The sequence below is a fragment of the Callospermophilus lateralis genome, chromosome X (genome assembly GCF_048772815.1).
Source record: "Callospermophilus lateralis isolate mCalLat2 chromosome X, mCalLat2.hap1, whole genome shotgun sequence".
NCBI classification, from domain to species: domain Eukaryota; kingdom Metazoa; phylum Chordata; class Mammalia; order Rodentia; family Sciuridae; genus Callospermophilus; species Callospermophilus lateralis.
In genome coordinates this window covers 122,148,661-122,171,327 of record NC_135325.1, presented here as the reverse complement: position 1 = coordinate 122,171,327, position 22,667 = coordinate 122,148,661, and the positions used below count along the sequence as shown (strand labels likewise).

At 37.9% G+C, this 22,667-nt stretch overlaps 1 protein-coding gene across 1 annotated transcript in view; it reads right to left on the bottom strand.

Moving 5' to 3' along the window:
* The window catches only part of Tmem185a (transmembrane protein 185A), a 38,057-nt gene extending 15,623 nt beyond the window's left edge, over positions 1-22,434 (bottom strand). Inside the window, exon 1 of the mRNA XM_077106675.1 lies at positions 22,299-22,434. Within this exon, the coding sequence (XP_076962790.1) occupies positions 22,299-22,336 (38 nt within the window). The 5' untranslated portion in view covers positions 22,337-22,434. The remainder of the gene's footprint in view (positions 1-22,298) is intronic.
* Between the last annotated feature and the right edge of the window lie 233 nt (positions 22,435-22,667).

The window sequence follows — 22,667 nt, the reverse complement described above, 5'->3', positions numbered from 1 at the left end:
TGGTAGGAGGAAGTCCACAAGAAACACATAATTAAGGGCTGGGGATGTGGCTCAAGCGGTAGCGCGCTCGCCTGGCATGCGTGCGGCCCGAGTTCGATCCTCAGCACCACATACAAACAAAGATGTTGTATCCGCCAATAACTAAAAAATAAATATTAAAAATTCTCTCTCTCTCTCTCTCTCTCCCCCTCTCTCACTCTCTCTTAAAAAAGAAACACATAATTAAAACACAGAATGACCTGTGCTAAACTGGTGCCACAGGCAGGGTGTTACAACAGCTGGGAAGAGGAAATACAAGTTCTGTCTGAAGCTCTGAGAAGCAGAGAAGTGTTGACTATGGAGCTGTTTCCAGAGGATACTTGGATACTTCCATGAAGAAAGGAAGTAAGTCGAGGAAGTATTCTAGGCAGAAGAACTAATTATACCAAGGCACAGAGACTGTAAAAGGTTGACATGTTCAGAATATGGCCAAGTTCTATCACCATTTTTTTTTTTGAGAGAGAGAGAGAGAGAAAGAGAGAGAGAAGAGAGAAGAGAGAAGAGAGAAAGAAGAGAGAAGAGAGAAGAGAGAAGAGAATTTTTTTAAATATTTATTTTTCAGTTTCTGGTGGACACAACATCTTTATTTTTATGTGGTGCTGAGGATCGAACACAGTGCCCAGCTCATGCCAGGCGAGCGCGTTACCACTTGAGCCACATCCCAGCCCAACATTTTTTTTTAGTGTATTTGTAAAAAGACAACCATCTGCTATGTTCATATGGCATAGACATTTTTGGCAAATGTATTATACTTCCCAGGGCTGAGTAAAAACACAGAGAGAGAGAGAGAGAGAGAGAGAGAGAGAGAGAGAGAGAGACACTCACATCTCACATAAAAAGGAATTGCTATAAAGGAGGTCCTAAAATATTAATTAGAAATTACAGTTGAATGTGGTGGTTCATGCCTGTAATCCCAGTGGCTTGGGAGGCTAAGGCAAGAGGATCATGAGTTAAAAGTCAGTCTCAGAAAAAGTCAGGTGCTAAGCAACTCAATGAGACCCTGTCTCTCAATAAAATACAAAATAGGGCTGGAGATGTGGCTTAGTGGTCCAGTATCCCTGAGTTCAATCCCTAGTATCAAAAAAATTATATTGTTGAAGATTTCTACTCACAGACTAGATGTAATATCAAAAATAGGATTTATCTCCCCATGTTAAAAAAGAACTGAACGAAATAAATAAAACCCCCATTTGCAGATACTGGGTGACAGGCAGTAAAGAACAAGGAAGAAGGAAGAACGGAGGGAGGAGGGGGAAACAAACAGAATAAACACTAGAATTGCCCCAGTTTATGGACTGGAGGTGATTTCCAGGATGAAGCAAGAAGGTAGTGAAAATCTAATCCTGACAACAGCTATGTTAAATATAAATGGTATAAATACCAATTTAAAGACAAAGCTTATTATATTGGATAAAGAAGCAATAAAACTATATACTACTTAAAAGAAACCCACTTTGTAAAGTCAGATTGATTAAAATCAAAAGGATGGGGTTGGGGTTGGGGTTCAGTGGCAGAGTGTTCGTCTAGCATGTGTGAGGCACTGGGTTCAATTCTCAGCACCACATAAAATAAGGTATGGGTCCATCTGCAACTAAAAAAAATCAAAAAGGTTGGGAAAAGTTGTACAAAACAAATACTAACTGGAGCGACTATCTTAGTATCTGTTTTAGTCTTCTATTGCTGCAGTAATAAATTATCACAAACTTAGCATCTTAAAACAACACAAATTTATCATCTTACTTGTTGTGGGGCAGGTCACTCAGAAAACACAACAAGTCCCAGTTTTGTCCAATTTGAAGAGTTTTTATTTAGCCAGCCAGCTGGTGACTATTCTCCATAGGACCTATAACTGTCTCTGCAAGGAACAGCCCTGAGCTTGAGCATTTTAGGATATGTAAAGGCAAAAACTGCAAAACCCACATCCAGGTTGACATAGCTGTAAGCAAGCAGGTACAGAAGCTAAAAAAAGCTGTTAGCAGAACAACTCAGTCAACCACATTTTGGGTCAGAGAAGGTGCTAGACAACCATCGAGCAAGTGGTCAGTAGGGGCGAGAATCTACTTCAAAGTCATATAGGTCACCAAGACCACCATATCCTGGGTTGAGTACATTTTTTGGGGATAAAAAGTACAGAAGACACTCTCTCTCTCTCTCTCTCTCTCTCTCTCTCTCTCTCTCTCTATATATATATATATATATATATATATATATATATATATATATATATATATATATAAATTTAGCAGAAAACAGCTTTCATTTTGTTTTCTCAGAAATGGGTCCTGCAGTTGTCTCTTCACAGAGCAGTAACAGAAAAACTAAGGTGGAGTCTAGAACAGGTGACATGGAGTCCCTATGGCCATACCTGCCTGCTCCTATAGCCATAGTGACTCCATTCTTGCTACTGCAGCAAGGAGGAAACTGTTACAAGTAATCAGGTAGTTTTACCATAACAATTGCTATTTTGTGTTGCAAAGTATGCTATGCTAGGTAACTATTCATGGGTACAGAGGTGGGGCTTTTCCATGGGAGAAGCATTTTTTACACAATATGAGTCTCAGGGTAAAATGGAGTCTGTTTGGTAATTGCCCATATAGCCTGGCCCATAACATTACTGACCTGTATGGGAGAAGGCCAGTGGGTATGGTCATTTTCTCCGCTTCGAGTTTCAGAACAGAGGCAAAAACCAAGATGTCTGTTGATGGGGCTCATACTAGGAGACTTTGAGCAGAATCTGCTTCCAAGTTCATTTCAGATTCTTTGAAGAATTGAGCTGCTTGTGATTGTAGGACAGATAGCCCTGTTCATTTGCTGTCTATCAGTTGGGGGTCATTGCATACTATAGGCCTCTATATATCAAAGCCAGCAACAGCATATTGAATCTTTATATACTTGGAATTTTTCTGAATTCTCCTGCCATATCTCTCCTGTTTCCTAGAAAAGAAAGTTCTCTACTTTTAAGAGTTCATGTGATTATCCAGGCATAATGGTACATGCCTATAATCCCAGCAACTAGGGAGGCTGAGGCAGGAGGATTTCGAGTTTAAAGCCAGCCTTAGCAGATTATGGAGGCACTTAACAACTCTGAGAGACCCTGTCTCTAAATAAAATATAAAAAAGGTCTGGAGATGTAACTCAGTGGTTAAGCGCCCCTAGGTTCAATCCCAGGTCCTCCCCCCCAAAATGAGTTCATGTGATTAGGCTAGCCCCACTTACATAAATCAGGCTAATTTCCCTATTTTAACCATGGTAAGCAAAATCTAAAGATGTCTTAAAAGATTCCTGTCCTCTGGTTATTCAATCAAACACTAACCTAAGTTCTACTGTGAAGGAACTCTACAGATGGAATTAAGGATCTTAATCAGCTAATCTTAAAATAGGGAGATTATCCTAGATTATTCAAGTGGGCCCAGAGTAATCACATGAGTTCTCAGAAGAAGAACAGGAAGGGAGAAGAGTAAGTCAGAGAGATGTGGTCAAAGTGGGAATCAGAGAGATTCCAGATTAGGACTCAACCTGCTATTGCTGGCTTTGAAGATGGAAGGAACCATGGACCAAAGAATGCAAGCAACCACTAGAAGCTGAGATTCTTGGCTGATAGCAAGCAGGAGAGGTGGAATCTCAGCCCTACAATTCCACAGAACTAAATTTTCACAATAGCCCAAATGACCTTGGGAGCGGATTAATCTCCAGAGCCTCCACAAAGGAATGCAGCCCTGTTAACACTCTGATTTCAACCTGTGAGACTCTAAGCAGAAGAGCCACTAAGCCCATGCTGTACCTAAGAATGCTGTCCTAAAGAATTCTGAGATAATAAGTTTGTGTGGTTTTAAGACACTACATCTGTGGCAATTTGTCAGAGTACAATAGAAATGGATAGTATAAGCTGAAATACATTTGGAAAGTTTTGCCACATAACATCACATGTTCAAAGGTTCCAGAGCTCAGGACATGAATTTCTTTGCTGGGAACCATTCTGCCTACCACAATATAAGAAAGTATATTTCTGAATAAGGAATATTATCAGGGAAAAATATGGGCAGTTCATAATGACAAAGGGGTCAATTTTTCAAGAGGGTCTAACAATCATATATATTTAAGTATCTAATAACAAAATGTTAAAATGCAGGTAGAAAACATAAGCAAACAAAAAGGAGAAGTAGAAAAATTTGTAGTTATAAATGAAAATCCATACTTTTCTATCAGTATTAATAGAACATACTGATAAAAAAATTTCTAAAGATATACAGGATTGTAACAACATTCAACCAAGTTGACCTGATTTGATAAAAAGAGTTCCTCCCAACAACCACAAAATACAAATTCCTTTCAAGTCCACATGAAACATTCAGCAAAACAGATTGAATTTTTGGCCATAAAACATAGGTCACCAAATTTAGAAGCACTGAAATCACATTTTAAAAGTGTCTAAACACAGTGAAATTAAATTAGAAATCAACAACAGGCAGATATCTGGAAAATTCTCAAAATACTTTAAAATTAACTACCACACTTCTAAATAATCTGTAAGCAAAAGAAAAATTAGAAAGCATTTTGGACTAAATGAAAGTGAAAACACAATACACCAAATTTGTGAAAATAATACAAAATGCTTGCATTGAAAAGAAGTTCTTTAAATTAATATGCTGTTACAGAAATCTGTATGGCGGTTTTTCAAAAAATTAAAAATAGAGCTAACTTGTGATCCACTAACCCCACTCCTAAATGTATATATAAAAATAATTAACTCAGTATGTCAATTGCAGTAAACTTCTCCCATATTTATTGCAGCACTACTCACAGTAGCCAAGATACAGAATCAACCTAAGTGCCCATCAAAGTATGGATGGGTAAAGATAGTGTGGTACCTATACACAATGGAATACTATTCTGTCACAAAGAGTACAATTCCTATTGTTTGCAGAAACACGCATGGAATTGGAGATCACTATATTAAGTGACATAAGGCAATCACAGAAAGATAAGTATCACATGATCTCACTCATAAGTAGAATGTAAAAAAAATGATCTCACAGAAGTTGAGAGTGGGGTGGTGGTTACTAGAGACTCAGAAGAGAAGGAAGGGAGGAATTGGGAGAGGTTTTGATCAATAGGGACTAAGTTTACAATTAGAAAAGAGCAAGAAGGCCAGGCTAGGTGGAGCATACCTGTAATCCCAGTAGTTTGGGACCCTGAGGCAGGAAGATCACAAGTTCAAAGCCAGCCTCAGCAACATCGAAGCACCAAGCAACTCAGTGAGACCCAGTCTCTAAATAAAATACAAAATAGGACTGGGGATATGGTTCAGTGGTCAAATGTCCCTGAGTTCAATCCCTGATACTCCCCGCCCTGCCAAAAAAAAAAAAAAAAAAAAAAAAGATCAAGAAGGTCTGATAACACACCAACTAGGGTATCTATAGATAACCATGGTACCAGCCCTCCTTTTTGGTGGTGGTGGTATTAAGGAATGATTCCAGGAATGCTTTACCATAGAGCTACATCCTTAGCTCTTCATATATATATATATATATATATATATATATATATATATATATATATATATATATATATTTATTTTTTTTTTATTTTATTTTTTGAGACAGAATATCACTAAGTCGTAAAGGCTGGTCTCAAATTTATGATTCTGCTCTCAGCCTCTTGAGTCACTGGGATTACAGGCATGCACCATTGTACCCAGCATGACACCCCTTTTAATAAATGTACAATCTTAAGTTTTTATGTATCATTTTAAAATAAATTTAAATTAAATTTTAAAAAAGAAGTTCTCAAGTAAATGATCCAAGATTCCATCTTAGGAAACTGGGAATAGAAGAAAAATTTTACAAATAAACAGAGGGACAAAAATAATAAATATAAGCACATAAATCAATGAAATACACCAGAGATAGACAAGAAAAAGGGAAACTAAAAGCTATTTTTTGAAAAAAAATTAAAATTGGTAAGTCTATAGCCAGAGTGATCAGGAAAAAAAAGAGTACACACAAATTATCAATATCAAGGATGAAAGCAGGTATATCACTACAAAGTCCTATAAACATTAAAGGGATAGGAGTTAAGGGGTATTATGGACTACTTTATTCTAGGAAACTTCTAAAAAGAAAGACAGTGCCAAGGCAATTCAATTGAGAAATGTTTGTAATTCAATAAATGGTGCTGGAACAACTGGATAGATGAAAAAAATGCACCCTGATTTTTAACATCAGTTTAAGTGAGCTTTTTTGCTTCTGTGACCAAAAGATCCAATAAGAACAATTTTAGAAAAGAAAAAGTTTATTTTGGAGCTCACAGTTTCAGTACATAGAAAGCTAGATCCATTCGCTGGCGCTCAAGGTGAGGCAAAACATTCTGGTGGAAAAGTGTAGCAGAGGAAAGAGGCTCAGGATTTCATATACCCAAAGGCATGCCCGCAATGGCCTAACTCCTCCAGCCACACCATACCTACCTACAGTTACCACTCAGTTAATTCCTATCAGGAGCCCAAATCACTGATTGTGTTAAGGCTCTCATAACCCAATCATTCTACCTCTAAACCTTCTTGTGTTGTCTCACACTTGAAATTTTTGGGGACACCTAATATCTAAACCATAACAACCTCACAGCACAATCAAATATTTATGTGCAATAAACCACAGTCTTAAATGTAACACCCCACATTATTAAACATCTAAAACATATAGGAAAAAAAGTATTTGCAACCTATGGTTAGGCAAAGATTTCTTAGATGGGACAAAACTGAATTTCTTCAAAATTAAAAATTCTTACTCTCCTAAAGACAAAATTAACCAAACAATAAGCTAAGGCACCAACTGAGAGAAAACACTCTGAAAATGTATATCTGACAAAGTGTCTATATTCAGTTTATAAAAAAGACTTCTATAACTAAAAGTTAAGACCACAACTTGATAAAAAAAAAAGGCCAAAACCACACTACCATAGAAAATATACAAAAGGCAAATAGGCACCTAAAAAGATGACCAGTTTTCAGTCACTAAAAAGTGCAAATGGTAACCACAGTGAGATAAAATTACACTTATTAGAAGGGTTAACATTAATATAATTGATGACTGTTGACAAGGATATGGAGCAATTAGAACTCCAGGGCCCAGGAATCCCATACCTAGGGATTTATCCAAGAATAAAGGAAAAATGACGACACAAAGGCTTCTATTTAAATATTCACAGCAGTTTTATTCTTAACAACCACTGAAATCAACCCAAATGTCCATGTGAGTGCTTAGCCAATCCTGGTACCTCCATTCAATGGAACAGTAACCAGAAGTAAAAAGAAACAAACTATGAATGCATACAACATGAATGAACCTCAAATGCATTATGCTGAATAAAATAATTCAGACTGAAACAACACATGGTACAACACCATTTATTTGGCATTCTGGAAAAGGCATAATTCCTAGACATAGTAAACACATCAGTGTAGTTACCAGTGGTTGTGTTGGGGGAAAGGTTGGCATTAAGGAATTTTCTACAGTGCTGAAACCGTTCTATATCCATCTTTAGGTGGCAGTTAGACAAGTGTATGGATCTGTTAAATTCACAGGATATACACTGAAATGGATAAATTTCACTGCATGTAAATATATCCCAATAAACCTGACCTATCTATTGATGTGACTACTCATACACACATACATATCCTCAGCAGCTGACATTTATTGAATGTTTATGGTGTTTATAGTGCCAAGCACTAAGCTGTTCTTTATGCATTATCTCACTTAAGCCCCACAGCAACCCTATAAAGTAGGTACTTAGACTATTCCCATTTTAAAGATGGAGGCTTAGTTGTTAAAACTTGTCTAAGAGCTCATAGAGTTATGATTCAAACTAAGATCTATTTGACTCCAGTAGCTTTTTAATTGTGTACTAGAATATACTGACTTTACACTGATAATTAAATATGCTTAGGAGACCATCTAAACAGTTTACAGTTACGTTTGCTGGGGAGAATTGCATGCTTTTGCTTGGGATATCTGATTTTTCTGTGAGGAGAATGTACTATTTTTGTACTATACATAATGACATAAGGAACTTCAATTGAAAAATACAGGAAGGTAGTAAGGAGATGGACCTACGAAATTTAACTCAGAAGCAAACCTCCAAGAGAGTTGGAAGACCATCAAATTTAAAGTGGTTGCTAAATAGAATATATCTAGTCTATCTGGGTCACAGTATTCTCATCTGTAAAATTAGGGTAACAATTTATACCTCATAATGTATTATGAATATAATATAAAAATTATGAAAAGTGCTTTCTGTAAAGTACTGAATTGGTAGGTCTTAAAATGTTAAGTATTAGGACTCCTTTACACTCTTAAAAATTACTGAGGACCACAAAGAGATGATATGGGTTATATCTATTGCTATTCATCAGATTTTAAAATGGCTACTTTAAAATATTATTTAAAAGTAACAAGAGTGGGCACATTACATATTAACATAAATAACATACATTTACAGAAAAAACTATTTTCCAAAACTAACACAAACTTAGTGAAAGGAATAGTATTATTTCTACAGTTTTGCAAAATTTTAAATTTCTAGCCTCCCATAGGTATGTACCTTTACATCCATTCTGTTGCAATGCTGTTTTGGTTCAAGCATACAAAGAAAACCTAGCCTCATGGAGATAAATAATTAGAACAGAACCCAGTATTTTAATGTCTCTTTCAGATAATGGTGGATATTCTTTAATGGGACACCACTATTCATGTGATAGTTTCTTAAAGTTTAAATACATGTGAAGTCTGAAATCTTGTCAATGGTCTTTTTATACTCTACCACATGTAAATCTACTTGTCGGTCACATTTTAAATGACTCTTATTCCTGTGTGATTGTATGATTACATGAAGGTCAACTGGAAAAAACTGATTCACTGATGAAAATCTTTCGAATGGTGACACATTTCACTCCACAACAGCAAAAAACAATTCACATTCATTATTATCACCACCTACTTTATCAAGTGTTTTAAGTCCTAGAAGCATATCAAGCTCATGGTGACAGATACAGTTTTTTAAAAAATCTGATTTTCTCATGAATGCTCAAATTTTAACATTTGTAAAATACTGTGAGTTGCTTTCCGTGAAGTGGTAGGTTCACTTCTGGTATTTTTGAGAGAATATCTGCTAAATACCCTAATACACAGAACCACAGGCTCTGTTATTGTCCTTCAAATTAAAAATGGTGTTCCATAAAAAAAATTCCAGAAACTTGCAACTCACATAAAGTTTTTTCCTTGAGTCAACTGTTGGATGTCAGTCTAGAGCAGAAGGCTTTTATGCATTTTCTCCATTTCATCACCTGGAATGTTCAGGGGTTAAGATTAACCAAGATTAACATTTCTTACTGCTTTTGAAACTGGCATTTTAAAGTGAAAATGTGTGGCAGTGAAGAATCCCATGACTAATGCAGCTGGTAGTACTATCCTCATTCATACCCAAGTATCTGCTGTTTGACCCACCACTGCTTAAGCACTACCAGTGCCAATTGTCAACCCAGAGAAAAAAGGCAAACATCACCTTTATTATGAAAATAATTTCAACCTTGCAGACCTGATAGAAAGGGTCTCTAGGTCCTCCAGGGATTTGTGGAAAAGTTTAATATCTACTATATTAAGTACATGTTATTATTATTAATACTCAAAAACAAAGACAGGTTTTTATTAGATGCTACAAAGCAAAAGGGAGGTAACACTGAAAGAAGCCAAAGAATGACTTTGTCCCTTAGACCTTGGAGAAGAAAAAGGCCTGTGGTGGATGGTGGTGTAGGGGATTCACAAGCTGATAAAAACAGAGTCATCACAAATATAATAGAGCACAGGCAAACTTGTAAAATCAAAAACAATCTGTCAACCAAAGCTATGGCTACAAACAACATTAGCAGAAACAGTGGTCTTAAACACAATACTTAAAACAAATCAAGGAATTGGAAAGTTAACAAATGAAAGGATAATGACAGACATAGGATTCATATATAAACTAGATAATACAGAGAGGCATTTTTTTCTAAAGTAGTATAAATAAAAAAAATAGATGGGGGGAGATAAATGCTGTAAGCATTATTTCCTATAAAAGAATTTTCTTACCTAATAAGAGTAGTGGAATTAATGAAACTATAAGTACTGAAATGTTTTAAGTATTAGAAAAGTGACTATTTTATGGTTTTTATATAATTAAAAGATAAACCTATGAGCTTTATGTCTATTACATGAAAAAAGAAAAATGGAAAGGAAATAAGTTTCATTTATAAGAAGACAAAATTATATAAAATACAATTTATGATTCAATTACTGGAGTTAGAAATAAAAAGTGGCTGAATGTCCTTATGTTAACTTCCTACTGCTGCCATACAAATTAAAAAACTAGAGGCTTAAAAGCACAAACTTATTATCTTATAGTTCTGGAGGTCAACAGTCCAATATGGGTCTCACTTGGCTAACTAACCTCAACGTTTCAGCAGTTGCATTCCTTCTGGAGGCTTGAGGAGAGAATGATTCCTGGCCTCTTCCAGCTTCTAGAAGCCACCCCATTAGTTAGCACACAGCCTCTTCTGCTACCTTCAAAGTCAGCAATGAAGAATTTGGAACCGCTCACATTGAATCACTCTGACTTCTTACTTTGTCTCCCTCTTCTAAATTTAAAGACCTAGTAATTATATGGTGCCCAACCAGAGAAACCAGAATAATCTCCCTATTTTAATGTCAGCTGATTAGCTAATTTAATTTCATCTACTACTTTAATTCCCGTTTGCCATGACACAGAACATATGTCGGTATACATGGAAGACATCATTATTCTTCCTATTAGAGCTATACTTTAAAAAGGCCACTTAGTAGATTAAAAAACAAATTATAAATATGTTGTATTCAGTAGTCATACTTGGAACCAATGTCAAAGGTTAACCCAACTACCAGAAAAGTATGAGATGAGAAATCTATCATACCTGGGTGGGGATGAGATAAGCAGTTTATTATCACAGTAATTTGATAAAGTATATCTCAAGCAACCCCCAACTGGAAGACTAAGAGTACTACTAAGAAAATACTAAATAACAAAAACCTAACTGCATGGTTGCAGAATATGGAATTAAGATGATAATTTTCTTTTAATGATCATACAGAAATATTTTCATTGTGAACTTCAGATAAAGTAGACAAAGTTCCTAGGGCAACTATGGAAATGAACACTAAGAATAGATAAAAATAGCATATCTATTTTAATAATTAACAGGAAAAGAAAACATACTTTCTTTATATACATACAGATTTTTTCCAGGGAGAAATAAATAATCATGGGACAGCAATAAACAATACAAATACAACAAATTTAAAACTTTAAACAGTATTTGAGTGCTTGAAATGTATTGAACATATAAAGAGGTGTAATAGTCTCTTTCCTCCTGATACTCAAAGAATAGCAGTGGGGGATGATGCATCAACAAATAACTACATCTTATGGCAAACTGGAGACTTGGGAGATTCATTACCCTGAGACAGCTGGAAAGAGAGGTGAGGTCTGGGAAGCAAGCTAGTGATGGGGAATTCCAGATAAAGAGAATAGGATTTTTAAAAGTTATAGATAGGATTTGATATCTCAGTAGACTGAACACAAAGTATGTTCTGTAAACCATGGTTGGTGGGATGCTGGAGACAGAAGAAAGGCCATTGGAGAGAACAAGAAAGAGGCTGGCTGGGGCAAGATGCTAGCAGAATTTGAATATCAAAGTAAAAGTCCTTGTAACAGGTCAATTGGCAATAGGGAATCACTGATGAGGGTAATGAGCAAGAATGTGATGGAAGGTATACAACTGTACTCTGTAGAGACTGGAGGCAGAAACTACACAATTCAAAATAAACTGACAAAAACACAATGAAAATTACCAAACCACTTGGATTGTTCTCAGTACTGACTTGTTAAGCAGTGTAGTAGACTTGACAAGATTATTTAGCATAAACTTTACTTGAGTATCACATTCCTCTTGAGCAAAATGCAGCAAATACTACCTCTATCAGACAGTGCTGAGGTAAGAATTAAATAGCCAATTAGAAAGCACTTATTGCTAGGCATGGCACTATGCAGGGAAAATTCAATGAATGTTAGTTTCCTTCCTTAAATAATGACTAAATTAAGGACTAAATAATGACTAAATTATTCCATAATACTATTATGGAATATTTAAAATACTACTAAAACATTAAAATGCCTGGGATGCTGCCAAAGGAAAAAAAAAGAAAAGAAAGAAATAAAAAGCTGTAAAGGGAAATCAAATGAACTGAGTTTCTGGCTAGGAAATTTATGGAAGAAAACCAAAATTTGGAAATTTAAAAACCCTAAAAGTAGAAATACAGACATAAAACTAGAATTCATAATACTAACAGCTGGTTCTTTGAAAAAAACTTACACCATAAAATTGAGCAAATAAGACAAATTAATATAATAGGAAATTTTAAAAAAATCTTTGGGCACAATACCTTTATTTTATTTATTCATTTTTTATGTGGTGCTGAGGATCGAACCCAGGACCTCACATATGCTAGGCGAGCACTCTACCACTGAGCCACAACCCCAGCCCCTATAATAGGAAATTTTAAAAGACATAATTTATATATTCTTTTATTTGGAGGAAAAAGAAATTCCAGCATCTCAAGTTTACCAAAACAATGAAACCATTCCAAAAGAAGACTGCATTATCAAATAGGAAATACCAAGCCTGATTGGCAAGAGAATGATGCTGCAATAACACAGTAACAAGAACATTTAATTTAAAAATTCACAAAGCCTAAACTATTTTGAGTTACTTTTCAAGAAACATTCAGACCAAAGTACTTTGCTTAATTCTCCACAAACTAGCAAAAGGATGTTCTTCTGGATATTTTAATACTAAACACTACTTCCTAAATTTTACTTTCCCAATTACACCTGTCGGCCTGTTTTCTGCTGGTATCATTGGATACCACACATTGGGTAACAGATGAAGAATAGAAGATTATTTGGCTCATGGATCTAGAATCTAGGAAGTCTGAAGAGCATGGAGCCAGGATCAGATTGGCATCTGGTGAGAACATTCTTGCTACAGCTTAACATGGTGGAAGGCATCACAGGATAAGACAGAGCAAGCTGATAGCTTGAGTCTTTCTTCATCTTCTTACAAAACCATTTCTTCATCTTCTTACAAAACCATTAATGCCATTATATCCTGATGTCATCTAATCCTAATTACTTCTTAAAGGCCCCACATCCAAATACATTCACCTATGAATGTGGCAATTAGGTTTTCAACACATGAACTTCTGAAGGACACATTCAAATCATACTATTCTGCCCCCTGACTTTCACAATCCATGCACTTTTCACAATGCAAAATGCATTCAATCTATTCCAATAGTCTCAAATAACTTATTCCAGTTTTAACTCAAAAGTCCATTGTCTCATCTAAATTAGACATGGGTGAGATTCAAGCCAAGATTCACCTTCCAGTTGTGAAACTCTGAAATCAAAACAAATTACCTACTCCCAAAAAGCAATGGTAAGACTAGGGTAGGACATAAAAAATCCTTGTAAAAAACACAGGAGCCAATGGTGTGGCGCACACCTGTAACCCCAGCAATTTGGGAAGCTGAGGCCGTAGGGTTGCAAGTTCAAGATCAGCCTCAGCAATTTAGTGAGACTGTAGGGAGCAGCTATGTCCTCTCCAAGTTACTGTGCGAGGTATAGAATAGCAGATTTTAGAATGTGCTTAAACCTTTGTTACTCTATTTTGTAGAGCAGTAGCTTGTCTTGAGCTACTCCACTTTGTGTTTAAGGGCTGAGGTGAAATGACTCTACACCTGTTTGTACAAGTAAACAACCACTATCTGCCTGGCACAACCATAAGGCATAAACTGATAAATAAATCAATTGTGCAACAAGAAAGACCACCCATGGCTGGGTGCGATGGTGCACACCTGTAAGCCCAGCAGCTTAGAAGCTGAGGCAGGAGGATAGCAAGTTCAAACCAGCTTCAGCAACTTAGCAAGGCCCTAAGACATTTAGTGAGACTATATGTCAAAAAAAAAAAAATTAAAAGGGCTGAGTATGTGGCTCAGTGGTTAAGCACCTCTGGGTTCAATGCCTAATACAAAAAAAAAAAAAAAAAAGAATGACCACCCATGAATTTATCAAATTAATCAGAAGCACACAGACACATGGGCATATCAATCTCATATTGAAAAAAAAAAAAACTAGGCCCATGAGCATTGAACACAATAGAACACCAAATGGGTCACTCCAGACCCATAAAAGGAGGGGCACCTCAAAACTTGACATAGTGGCACCTTGACCCCATCACCTGTTCATTTGTCTTGAGTCTTGCCTATGAAAATCACCACAGCAACAAACCTCCAAATCTCTGGCCTTAGGCTTTAGTAGAGTGAAGTTTCTCCTGTCTGTGTTGATCACTTAGTCCCACTCCACACTGACACTGTGAAACTGCCACTGTCCAGACCTTGGCCTAGAATAAGTTCCTTCACTTTTTTAATATTTATTTTTTAGTTTTAGGTGGATACAATATCTTTATTTTATATGGTGCTTAGGATAGAACCCAGTGCCTCACAAGTGCTAAGCAAGCACGCTACTACTTGAGCCACAAACACAGCCTCAAGTTCCTGCATTTTGACAACACTGCACTGTCTGACCACCTACAGTTAGTTATTCTTTGCATCCATCTGTGTTCTCTGCCTTTGCTCTCAGTTCATCCCCTGAACCCCTGTGCCTGCCTTACTTAACCCTTCTTGGCCTTTCTGTAACTCATATGTATAGTTGTGTGAAGTGTGATGTCTGCTGTGAGTGCTTAAATATTATAGACATTAAAAGTGAAATAAAAGAACCTGTGATTGTCCAGCTTTTGACTACCAAGTGATCCACAAGTATTCAGTGAACTGCCACTGATGAAGGTGGTGTAGCTTGTAAATTTATTGTTATTCAATAAATTCTGACATTGTGGAATGACAATAAAAAAAGCCACTTCCACATTTTCAGATTTTTGTTTAAAAACAGCCCCACTCCTGGCACCACTTTTTTTTTGTTTTATTCTGTTTCCTATAGTTATAACTTAACAACTGGATAATTTATTTTAAAAAAAAGAAAACTGATTTCTTATAGTTTTAGAGGCTGAAAAGTCTAAGAGCATGGCGCCAGCAATGGATGACAGTATCTGTGCTGTATCATAATATGAAGGAAGGCATAACATAGCAAGATACAGCAAGTGTGTGAGCTTGGGTCTCTCTTCCTCTTCTTTAAAATTATTAATGCCATCATGGGAGTTCAAACCTCCTGATTTCATTGAATTCTTATTACCTCCCAAAAGCTCCACCTTCAAATACTATTAGCGTATGAATTTAGGGATTATGTTTCCAACACATGAATTTTTTTCTTTTTAATTTTTTTTTAAATTTTATTCTAATTTGTTATATATGACAGCAGAATGCATTACAATTCATATTACATATATAGAGCACAACTTTTCATCTCTGGTTGTATACAAAGTATATTCACACCATTTGTGTCTTCATACATGTACTTGGGGTAATGATGTCCATCTCATTCCATCATCTTTCCTAACCCCATGCCCCCTCCCTTACCCTCCTTCCCCTTTGCCCTATCTAAAATTTATCTAATCCTCCCATGCCCCCCCCCAACCCCATTATGAATCAGCATCCTTAAGTCAGAGAAAACATTTGGCATTTGGTTTTTGGGGATTGGCTAACTTAGCATTATCTTCTCCAACTGCATCCATTTACCTACAAATGCCATGATTTTATTCTCTTTAATTGCTGAGTATTCCATTGTGTATATATGCTACATTTTCTTTATCCATTCATCTACTGAAGGGCATCTAGGTTGGTTCCACAGTTTAGCTATTGCCAACACATGAATTTTTGAAGTACACATTCAAACCATAGCAACACCTTTAAAACAGATTATTCCTAGGGTTAGGATAGTGGTACAGCACTTGCCTAACATGCACACTCCCTGGTTTCATTCCTCAGTAGAAAAAAATTCCTTTCTCATCTGAATCAGAAATTTTAGAGCATGATCACTAAAGTAGTGCCACATGGGCTGCACCAAAAAGCAGTATCCTCTCTAAAATTTATGCCGATCTTTCTGATCAGGCTTGAATTCCTTCTGTCAGCTTTGTGGTGGGAAAAAAAAGGAGGAAGAAAGAAGAAAGGGAGTATACACAGCAAAAGGATGTTTTGAGTATGAAAGTTCTAGTATCTGTTTTCTACAAATCAAAAGAATGAAACTGGACTCTCTTCAGACACAAGAATTTTCTCTAGTGTAAGCTTCTGGCTTAATGGGAGCATGTATACATGCTTGCCTACTATTACATATTCTCTCTCACACACATACACACACACTCTCACTCTGGATGTCACATACATGTCTATGGCATGAGGGAATGGCTACAATTGACGAACTGCTAATTGATATTCTCACAAAAACTTTAAAGAGGCTGAACTTCTTACATTGAGCAGTACTAAACTATCCAAGTTAAAATTTTTTTGGTGAAGATTTTAATTGGTTTTATTAAGATGAAAAGAATTTTAAGAGCACCTAATCAGTAGCTATAAGAAAGCACAACATTCAAATAAAAACAAATGACTTTTAAGGAGGACTAGAAAGAGCCCAGGACATTGGGAAAATCTACATTCAGGTTCCTTAACTGACATCAGCAGTGTGTTCTTAGGTGAGTTACTCCCCACTCCCAAGTCTGTCTCCTCATCTGATTGCTCCTATGCTGATTCATTAAGATAATATGAAAGTCCTGAGCAAATTACACATTTTGCCTACTGTAGCTCTAGTCGTATAATGAAAGAAAAAAGTTCTGCCGTATTGATGCAACAATTTCATTTTTCCAGTAGGTCAGAGCTAGGGAGTATGAATTATAGTTATAAATCACCTATCTGCAAGGTTCAATTCAATGCTTTTAACTGGAATTCTAGACACCTTGTAAAGGTACAAATGATCATCAGGCAGAACAATCAGAAACCCCCAGTTCAATATTAGGAAATTTATCTCTTAGAGTCCTAGGAAACTAATTCTCCTCCAATCCACTCTCTCCTACAAGAATTTTCCAGTGATACATATCAAATCAACATCCACTCATTCAACACATTTATTCAGTGTCTCAAAATCCTGGCCCTCAAAGAACTCACTGCTAAGAAAAAATATGTGTTAGTTATAAAGTGATGGGAATAATATTTTCAAAACCAGAAATTATACATTATAAATGAGACTTTGTCTCCTTTATCCAGCCTCCTTGGGAGGCAGAGCAATATGTCATTGCTCAAACTGTCTTTGAAGCTTTCCCCTTAGAAGCACCCTGAGAGTCTACAGTCTGTTCATTTGAATATCCTAAATGGTGCCAAATCTTCACCGAAAGTGGATTTAATTTTCTGGAAACTGCCAAAAGCCAGCCAGAACCAAGTTTAGTGAATATGATGTGTGATCAAACTAGGTGGAACTATTTTGGTTCAAAATGATATATGATTATAATGCAATAAGACAGCTTTTCTTATATGATTTGTAAAACTGACTCTAAAGGGAATTAGAGATGAGTAGCAAGTAGTATGAGCAATGGAAGGGGCATATATTCTTTTTGCTCCCTAGTAACTTCTTTGAATAATAATACTCATTTGGATATATAATCTTGAATATAAAGTTTGCTTTGATTAACCACTTATAACTCATAAATAAAAGGTTTCTTAGTATACTGGAACTAATGTGTCATGGGGGAAAAGGACTGTCACTAAACTAGACAGAGAGCATGGCATGCAGGAAAGAGCACAGACATCAGAAGGAAACTCTCTTGGAATAGAATTACAACTTGGCCCCTTAATACCTTAATAACTTTAGGGAAGGCACAAACTCTCTAAGACTCTAAAATGAGCCTGCTAACTAAAACTCAATAAATCACAGTTATTGTTCATAAATTCAATAAATTTAAGACAATTTTCTGACTATAGATGGCTTTATATGACAGAACAATAATCATTTGGGTGATGAGTAGTAAGCTCACTGACAATACTGACATTGCACTCATGCTGATGGATTAGGAACCTGCTTTTAAAATACAATTCATAGAGAATATCTGCAGTGACTGGCACTATGTATTTTTATAATACGGGGCAGGTATTGTCTGTAGAACTCCCACCACAATGACCTTTCTACACTGTATGAACATTCTAGGCCCTCTCAAAGCCCCATGTCTTTGCATATTTTGTCCTTTCTAAAATACTATTCCTGTCCTCTGGTCTGATAAAACCCAACAATCATCCTTCAAAATCTAGCTTAAAAGTCACTTTCACTGTGGAATATTCCCTGTCTGCTCTACACAGAGAATTTCTCTTTCCATTTGTTTCTTTCACTAGGCTTGAGCACCGAAAGAAGGACTACATCCCATTTATTCTTGTACTTAAGGCACCTAGCACATCTTTTGGTACATGGTAGGAACTTGGGAGTTGCTCCATGTATTAATACTTTAATTAGACTTTGCAAACAACACTTAAAGACCTTTAGTGAACTATGCTATCAACAATTATATTCAGTTTTCCTGACTTTAAGTAAGGGATAGGAGGACTTTAGAAGATGCAGCACAGAGAAATTTTCAAACACTACTGACCTCAACATGTACTCTACACCCACACTACAAAACCCTCAGAGAGGCATTTCTCAGTTTTTTTTTTATAGTGTAGCACACATGAGAGATGCACAATATTTCCACCAGGAGCTTGCTGTGGACAACTTCAAAGGCCTAGCAGAGTTCTTATATTCTTCCATAGCTGCCTGGCTACCAAGGCTGAAGGGTCTTTTCTGAGCCAGCAACTCTAACAAGGAGGTAGAAAATCTCAAGGCCTCATGGTCTTGGCAGGGTACTCATTTAATTCCACCTAATCCCAGATCCCTAACCCTTGGGAATGTCCCAGAATCAGGGTTTGCCAATTTTGCAGTTCTATTAGCTTATTTATTCTAGGAATAGACCCCTAGCTGCTAGGAAGTGTAGAACATTCAAAGGAAGGAGTTGGTGGTCCAATGTGTCTCTTTCATCAAGTCTTAACCTGTGTAACTAAAAAGCAATTATGGGGGGAAAACGTTCACAATCAACCATTTTGTGCCAGATGGAAATAGGCAGAGGGTCAGATGCAGCCCTACACAACTTAGTGTTAACACTTGTGAATGATTCTCTGTCATTGCAGTTTCCAGAGCTTCAGAAATAACTGCAGTAGTTTCAGATTCACCGAGATCTACAAGGCAGGACAGAGATATGGAGCCACAGCCCATGTCTTGGAAACCACTAAACCATGCTAGTAAATAATGTTGTGACACATACATAATCTGCAAAGAAAGGCAGCCACATTCTGCTTTAGTTTCAAGGTCTTTCCCATGTCTCCTATGGAATAGCTAAACTCTGAAGGCAGGAATAGGGTAATAGGAAAGAGAATCAGGCCACAGGCCCACCAGGAAAACAGTGATTGAAACAGCAGCTCTAGATAGCTCTTTTAGGCTCAGGAGAGTTATTCACTCATTTAATCTACAAATATTGGTTCAATAATTATATCAAGGTATAATAATGGTAGAGTAATGACCTTGGCCCCACAGAGCTTATAGTAGAAGAGAGTAGTAGCAATCAAATAGCACAGAAATGCAAGAGCACAAGTAATTGTCATGATGAAGGAATGTGGTAAACTACAAAGATTGTTCAAACAGGCAGCAGCGGCCCTGGTTGGGAAATTAAGAAGTCTATCCCCAGCAAGAACCAAGTGACCAGAGATCTGAAGGATAAATAGCAATTAACTAGATCACGAGGAGAGGGAAATATTCCTGATGAAGAAAACTGTGTGTGTCAAGGTCCTGGGATAGGAGGGAGAGATTAAATTGGTTCAGAATTAGAGGCAGGGAACAAAGCAGCAGCATCAAGATCTAAGGATGCAGCAAAATGCATATTCCTGTCTACATCCTCAGTTTGCTAATTGTCTGGAACTAAAGAAAGATGTTAGAAACGAGGTATGCCCACAATACATGCTTAAAAAGAAATAACTTGCCAATATTACCTGGCCCATGTCTTACTGAAATTTCTGTAAGGTAATACTACTATTTCCTGTTAACAACACCAACTTTCAGGAAAATGGTGCAGTAAAAAAGACCTTTAAACTTTTCAGAAAAAAAAAAAAGAAACTTTTCAGGCAGAGATACATTTTAATTCAGGTAGTATTAAGGTACTGGTAAAAGTTGAAGATTAACGTAAATCTCTTTAGATAGAGTATTTCATGATAATTCCCAGATATTAGTATTTTGAGAAAAAAAATAAAGCTAAAGGAAAAATGGTTACGGGTGTTTTCAGTGTAGCATTGTTTTGCTTTGGCAACTCTTGTTAGCCTTTTAGATCACTTGAGGTAGTTCCTTGTGATTTCTGGATTATCTGTCACATTGGGAACAAGCCTTGGAACTTTCTGTTTGAAAAGCACTTTGCAATCAATCATTAATCTAGCCTCACTATCCTACTTAGAGATTATACACATTCTACAGATTAAACAGACAGATAAGTGGGTTGCCCAAGAACAAAAAACAATTCGGCTTTTACTTATCTCTCTTATCACCCTCTCCAAACAATGAAGACACACAAAACATGTCCAACCCCAGCACCATTCCCGTTTCCCTGCACACCAATCCCTACTCCTAGAAGCAGCACGTGAAGGGACTGCATTTAGTTTTGTTATGTATTATAAATATGTTCCTCTATGTGGAGTGCCTTCAAGACCAACAATGATAATGACTACACTGTGATAGGGACAGTGGCACTCAAGATCAGAATATGAACTCAAAGAATAAGAGTGCCTAGGAAGCCATGATGGTTTATGGCTTTAAATTTCACCATCCCTAAGGAGACTGCACCCCCATCATTCAGAAATACTCTCCCAAGACTTCCTTTCATCTCCAACAAGCAAGCAAGATAATAGTTTCCACTGGGCCCCCACAGTTCAGTACTGCACAGTACAAAGTTGCCTGTTTACGAGGTGTGCCCACAATACACACTTAAAAACAAAATGGGGTTCCCTCCTTCACCCCCAAGTTGGGACAGCCCAGCATTCAAAGTACAGAGCAGAGGACCTAGCACACAAATGGTTTATTAAATGCATGGCTTCCCACTTGCAAATAGGAAACATCTGTGAAGTATCTACAGAGCAGCAGAATTAAGAGATCAGTTAGGCCAACCCCTTATGTTATAGATGAGTCAAAGAAGTGCAAAGAATCACCAGGTTACATATGGCCTGGTCTCCAATACAGGACTTTTGGTTCAGTTTAGTTCTACAGACATTTCATATGTGTCTACTATGTTCCAGGGGTAGAAGGTGCTGGGGGAAAGGAGGAAAGCAGGAGCTAGCCTCTGCTTCAGAGAACACACAGCCTAGGGGAGGGAACAGAGAGTTACGGAACAGTTGGACAAGTGCAAGGACGGACACTTGATTCCTTTGCCAGTGTTTTCTCCACACTGTCCACTGGGTGTTCCCCATCTGGGGAATAAGGACAGCAAAATTTACTTCCTGCAAACAAACTTATAGTGAAGACCGATGAGAAAACGCGTATGGAAAATCAGGCTCGCCCCCAAAGGCATTATGTAAGGTATTGCCATACCCTGATACGGACTCCAAGGATTCAATCATGTTTCAGATATCGAATAAACAAAGCATCAAACAAACAAGGGATGGGTATAAATCCAAGAAAAACCTCAAGGGCTGACAAGTACTGAAGGAAACAGCTGTGGTTGGGGTGTAGGGGTGTTGGGTCAAGTGAGATGGCCCTGGCACAGAGAATGGAGGGCAGGCGGTGGGTTGGGAGAACATGGAACCGAGAAGGGGACGTTGGGTTACCAATAAGGGAAGGCAAGAGGAGAAAAATGGGGTTCCTTTGGGGAGGACAGGGATCCGGCCGGACGACTTGGGCCGTGGTCGAGTGGTTCTAGTTGGCACTGGAGGAGAAGCGGGAAGATGGGTGCTGAGGCCCACTGCTTTCCCAGAGAGCCGCTGGCACCCGCAGGGACCCTCTGGCAGTCTCCCAGGTCTTCGGGATGCAGCATCACAGCTGTCGCACCTACCAGGAGCCCAAGCCTCAGCCTGCCCCCAAGCCCCCGGCGCGGACTCCCGGAGGCGCCGGCGCCGCCGCCACCGCCACCGCCGCCTCACCTCGGGTTGAAGTCCTGGAAGAGGCCCCTCAGGTTCATGGCGAAGAACTACACCGCGGAGTCCTCCTCTCCCCCCTCCCCCCGGACAGCGCAGCCTGCGCGTTACAGCGGATACATGGTGCCAACGCCAGCCGCGTCCCCGCCGCCGCCCTGAGAAACCTGAGCCACCGCCCCCCACCCCTCCTTCCGGGCTTCCGTCTGGAGGCTGCGCATGCGCCCGAGCCCGGCCCTGAGTTCCTGGCGTCTGGGCGGCCCCAGTCCTCAGTCCCCAAGCAGCCAATGGAACCGACTGCGGGTTCTGGAGGTTGGAGTAGAGGTGGCCCCGAGGGAAGGGGCGGAGAAACGCATGGGAATGCTGACTGGGTGGAGG